Here is a 6,000-nt window from a genome sequence, read left to right on the forward strand (position 1 = left end):
ATTTATGTGAACTTTTAAACATATTAAGCTGACTTGAGAGGGGTTTAGAAAATCAAGACCGTCATCGTTTTCTCCGTGGTTTATAGGTCTGCCAGAGTTGTACTTATTGCAGCTGTACTCACGTTTCTGGTGGGATCTTCATCTGGCCGTCAACCATCAGGCACAGTGAGCCAGAGAGGATAATCCACATCAGCATCATCAGCCTCCTTCTGCGTGGCCCACTTCTGCCCAATTTAATGGCATTCCCAGCGTTTCCCAAGCTACAACAGCGCATCCATGCAGCTGTTGCAATCTGCATCGTTCCACCTATTGCTGCAGACTGGCCCAAGCAGAACATAAATCATGGGGTTAGTGTTAAAAGAATTTAAAAAAGGAATTGTTGTCATTTGGACTGCGTCCACATTAGGAGATAAAAACTGGTTTGCAACATATAAGTAGTATCCACCGCTTGCTGTCAGTCTCACTGTTTTGTAGATCACACTTATTGTGTCAAGTGTTTCCCTGTTTACCAGATTTGAACGAAGGCACCATTTGAATCAGGATCAGGAAATGGAACCACTGAATGCCAAATGCATCCTGTTTCCAACAGGCTGAATTCTCTCATCTACATTTAGGTCTGTTGACGCCTGGTATTGACACACTTATTTTAATCAAGTCTGTTAGAGAAGGAATGCATTTAAAAGTTGCAGTTTGAGGGTTGAATTTGGGAACTTGTGATTTATGCTCATATGTAACAACATTTACCTACTGACCAATGGACTTTTTTTATTAAGGAGCATTAAGTGTAAAAAAGCACTGCCTTGTTAACTTACACACTTATTTGCTAAGTCTTGTCGAATTTAAAAGTAAGTGATATTATTATTCTTGTCATGTATATTTAAATAACATAATAATTAGATCATTTAGCTTTACTTTAGTGTTCGGGTTTCCCCTTGGAAAAGAAAAGAAGATCTGATTCGTAAGCTTTGCTTGCTAGACAAAGAAATAAAATGAAAATAAAAAAAATTCTCTTGTAATCAAAAACAAAGTCACATGTAAAATATAACATCTACTAATTAAATTAAAGAGCAGAGAAACAGTAATCTTACTGTTACAGTAAGATTACTGTAACAGTAATCTTACAGTTTCCCCCCCTCTTTTTTGAATCAAAAATATGATCTAAAAACATTTGAGCTTTTAGGCTTCCACTTTTAAAAGAAAAAAATGTGCTTTTCAAATTCATATTAAATACATTTCTATTTGACTTTGGTCAAATAGCACGATAATGATATAATGTAATTTTATTGTCTGATTTAGGTCTTCTCTTGAAAAACAATGTTTCTTTGCCTTTGTGTCAATCTGAACACAGTAAAATCTTTCTTTGAAATAAAGTGTACCAAAGTGTAAAATAAATATTGCAATTAACCATTAGCAAATCAGAGAATTTCCAAAAATCTGCTGTGGAATAACAAATTATCTTTAAAGGTATCAATCTTATGGGAAAAAAGAGAAACCTAGATATCCAGTTTCCCAGCAACAGTTTCTATCTCGTTCAGGGATATTCCAAGGCATTCCCAGGTCAAATGGGATATAGACAAGACAACTCAACTTGCCTATTGTCACTTGGGAACAAAATACCAAGACACTTGAACTCTATTACTAAAAGAAAAATTTTTTTTTCTGTTTAAGAATCATGCAGAATCTCATGCACACTGAATCAAACTTGAATATGTACGACTCCAGAGTTACCGAACCACATCATCTGCAAAAAGTAAAGTGGTGACCCTGAGGTTACCAAGCCAGAGTCAGCCTTAAATATACCTTGACATTACATAAGGAGTAAACACCCAACATGGTCAGTAACAAGGGACCTAACAGAGTTCAATCATCAAAGAGAGCAAAATAATTTTTTTACTGAGAACGTAGAAACAACTCTTATTTTCAATATAATGGACTAGAAAGCCGGATAAAAGCAGCTGAAATAAGCTTTCTTCGTAGGGTGGCAGGGCTCAGTCTGATGTATAGGTTGAGAGGCTCTGCATCAACAGACTAACAGAAGTTTGTTGAAGTGAACTGTTCATCTAATCAGGATCTCTTTGGAGGTTTTCGGGTGAAGTCCCAGTGTGAGGAAACCCTGACTTAGGTGGTGGGTCAACATGTTCTCTGTGGTTTGGGATGGCCTGGCCTCCCCCTGTATGACCTGTAGAGCATTTCCAGGGGATGTCTAGGTTTCCCTCCTGAACTCGTTGCCCCAGCAACTCGATCTTGGATAGGCAGAAACTAAAAGATGAATGACTGCCCTTAAAAGCATCTATGCATCTGCAAAAATGTCCTGAACGACATGACTGTTGTGTGGTCTTCTCCAGATCTACAGCGATACGTTAAGCTCTTTTACTAAACGCAAAGACTGAGTTCTTCCTGGTGGTAGTTTTAAGAACTCAAAAGTAGTCCATAATAACACGCAGATAAGCAGTGTTGTGTAAAAACAAGTAATACTGAAATGTAATGTTGTAGTAGCAGAGGACAGTACTCACTGTATTTTAAAGGTTTTAAGAGGCATGCTGATTAGAAGAGAAAGTTACTAGATGTTGAACAAAAAAAAGTCTGAATGACTGGTTTGATGTCAGCTGAGCTGGGTATCCCCGCACATGAAAGAATAGGCAATGTTTTTATCCCCAATGTCAGACGTCACTTCTGTGCACAAGGGGTCCCATTTAAGTCCTGTCATTCTTCAACACCTCACTTTCCAGGGCTTGTGATCTGATTTCTATTACTTCTATCCTCCACTTCTCTCTTCCATCCTTCTCCTCTCTTGAATCCAGAGGGTGGGGGGACTGAAAAGAAAGAAAATACTAGATACAAATTCAGTCCAGTTCAGTCATATTTTTTAAAAAGGAAAGGGAGCATTTACATTTCCGGAGAATAATGTGAGAATTTTCCACCGCTCTTCCAGACAGCTTCACATGGTCCCGGTTGAAAAACAAAACTGTCCAAAACAAAGGAATTAACATGCAGAGAGCAGATAGATAGACTGATAAATGGATTGTAGGGACATCCTGTCTCTCCAGAGTATCTTTTCCTTCTCTCTTCCAGCACCACTTTATACCATAATCCAGCCAGGATTAAACCCCTCCTCCCGCCATCCCTCTCACAGTCCACACACACCGACACAATATCGCTCCATTTTCTCTTCCAGCCGTGCTTTGTTCCCTGCTTTTCTTTCTGGTTGTCTTTTGCCCTGTTTTCTCCTAATCTTTCTCACCCACTTTTGCATTCTTCTCAGAAGCATCGCTCACTATGTTAACTCGACTTTTCTTTTCTTCTTTTTTTCTTAGCTTACTAAGATTGCCAGTGGATGGAAAAACACAGTAAGCGGGGAAAATGTGAACAACTAACAATGGTCGAAGAAGAATTAGTGTTGCACTTGGTGGGATAGGTTTTCTCATTGTATTTGCAGGTTGTTTTAGTGGGACAAGGGAAACTTTCTTTGCTGAGACACAAACACACTGAGACACCTAGTGGACTCTCACTGTAGCACATGTGAACAAATCAGTTCTTTTAGTTTAGCATATTTAAACCTTTACACTAAGGTTAAAAAATAGTGCTCATTTTGTTCATTTTCAAATACATTTAAAGAGCAATAACAAGCACAATATGCATTATAAAAAAAAATTCTATAGCAGTTAGTGTATATGTGATTTTATATTTTTATACAAGAAAAATAATATTTTACACATTTCTACCTCATTCAGTTTTTTCAGAATTGTATACTAAATCTATCATTATGACTTCACAGAAAGCCTTATATTTTATAACTTCTAGAAAGTCAAACCTCAACAAATAAAACGTAAACCTTCTCATTTCATCTGCAAAACAGCTGAAGCATTTTGATGTGCTCAAGTAAACCACAGAAACTGAATGCTTAAGATGCAATGATCGTTATATTTTTCTATTTTTTTTTTTTTACTTAAGCACACCTACAATACACTCGAGCAAGCAAAGACCAATAAATGTAGATAACATGCAGATTCAGCAAGCAAAGTTCATGAATTATACAAGCACACATACGGATTTACAGAAAAACATCTGTTCATTTGAGTTTGGCTTAATATAGTCAAACTAAGATCACAAAAGCAGAAAACTAAAACAGTATTTAATATCAATGGCAACTGTGCAGTACGGAAGGGGACATACAGCAGCAATAAGACTGCTTCTTCCAAACTGAAATTAAAGCATTCCACATAATAACATGCTTCATTGAACAATTTCTCAAAATCAAACTAATTACTCAAATATCAAGTATTTAAAACAATATCAATGTTGATTAAATGCTTAGTAATTGCATTCATTTTTTGGTAAATAATCAAATGGTCCATGTGCATCAAGGTCTTCTAAGTTCATGTAGATAAAATGTGAGTTTTTTTATAGCCTTCAAATTACCATTTGTTTTGTCTATCTTTCTATTTTAAGTTTGATCACAACTAGGTCTTATTTGCTCATTTTCCATGCATCCAATATTAGAATAAACATGTATTCAACAGCAGATTTTTAAAAAATGAAGAGGTCTATATAATTATACAGGGGGACAAAAAAAGTATTACTCACCTCTATCACTGCAGAGCTGAACTGTTATTCCAGCTTGTGTCCGTTCTGAGCAGCTCCACCGTTTGAGAATGATCTAAGAATAATAAAAATAGATCTTAACAGTTCAAAGTTTTATGTACAACATTGTGCCTGCGGGACCCATCAGATGTCGGCTGACATCGCCTGCACAAAGCCTTCTGCCTGTGAGTTCAGTAGTAAGGAAAGTGGTGAGCCTGCCTCTTTGGACTAAACAAACACACACATAGTGTACACCAGTCATTGATTAGTTTAGGCTGGAGCTAATAGTCAGCCTTTACGTTTAGCGCCATCAGCTGAACCAGCGATCTGAAACCTTGTCTTGTTAGGGAAAAGGATTGCGCGTAACTCCTCAAAAACAAGATTTACAAGTAGAATTTGACAGATTTAGGTTTCCATCATTTCTTGGTGCATGTGAACTGAAACAGGTTCAATTTACCCAACAGAAGTTTTATATTAGATAATCTGCAACTGTAAATCCTCATGTTGATGCTAAACACAATGCCGACTGGGGAAAGGAAGCAGGAAGGAAAGGAGAAAAAGGGAGAGGCTGATGAAACCTTCAAGCAGGATGGGAACAGTCAGCCTCTGATCATTTCACATGTTGCTTACTTTTGTTTGGGTTTTCACTAATAGGGCAATTAGGAGCACAGAAGACACAAACAATTCATGCAATCACACAAAAAATTACTTTCATTACAATTACAAGGACAACTCCAGAGTCATTAACATGTTTAAACACACCCATCATTGGCATGAATGGTATTCACATTTTAGGACTTTATTGACCAACTGAACCATTATTTCAGGGAGGGATGATGAAACGGCACATAACAAATTTTACAAACATAAATTGGATACACAAGTTGGAATTTGTTGTGGATTTTCTCTAAAATATGCTAGTTGTTTTGTATGTCTAGTTACATTTTTAGTGTGACTAGACACCTAAATGTGTTCAGAGATTTAAACACATTTAGGTGTTTAAACATCCCATGAGGTTGGATTCCAACTATTTTACCAGCAACTCTCTTATGCTGGCTTGTTAACCAAAGTAGAAACAAAAGGAAAAAAAGAAAAACAAACAAAAAACATTGACTTTGTTGCAGTTAATTACCAAGTTATTTCCATTCTGCTAGACGTGTAAAAGCTCCTGATTAGTCACTGTGAACATTACACTGCACCATCGATTTCTTTAAAATAAGGCAATAAAGTGACATTAAAGCAATGATGATAACATATTTTTAGTGATTAGTGTTATCTTTGGGTTTCATCCATCTTCAAGAGAAATAATCAGAAAAGCAATGAACCAAACAGACAAAAGAAAAACACAGGGACCATGGAGTAGAATATTTTATTAGTCATTTAACAAAATATCTTTTAGAAAAGAAAAAAAACAAGTAG

At 36.5% G+C, this 6,000-nt stretch overlaps 1 protein-coding gene across 4 annotated transcripts in view; it reads right to left on the reverse strand.

The window, feature by feature from the left end:
• Window positions 1-3,086, reverse strand: part of LOC116736679 (voltage-dependent calcium channel subunit alpha-2/delta-4-like) — a 65,665-nt gene extending 62,579 nt beyond the window's left edge. For 2 of the 4 annotated variants that reach the window (XR_004342654.1, XM_032589307.1), the window contains exons 1-2: window positions 2,514-3,082; window positions 123-319 (exon numbers count right to left, since the gene is read on the reverse strand). Coding sequence is in view for 3 of the 4 variants with exons in the window: in XM_032589307.1 (XP_032445198.1) it covers window positions 123-298 (176 nt within the window). In the remaining variant the exon portion in view is untranslated. Of the gene's footprint in view, window positions 1-122; window positions 320-2,513 lie in introns of all 4 variants that reach the window. The other 2 variants (XM_032589306.1, XM_032589305.1) reach the window with 2 other exon arrangements.
• Between the last annotated feature and the right edge of the window lie 2,914 nt (window positions 3,087-6,000).

The sequence above is a fragment of the Xiphophorus hellerii genome, chromosome 17, assembly GCF_003331165.1.
Source record: "Xiphophorus hellerii strain 12219 chromosome 17, Xiphophorus_hellerii-4.1, whole genome shotgun sequence".
In the NCBI taxonomy this organism is placed as follows: Eukaryota; Metazoa; Chordata; class Actinopteri; order Cyprinodontiformes; family Poeciliidae; genus Xiphophorus; species Xiphophorus hellerii.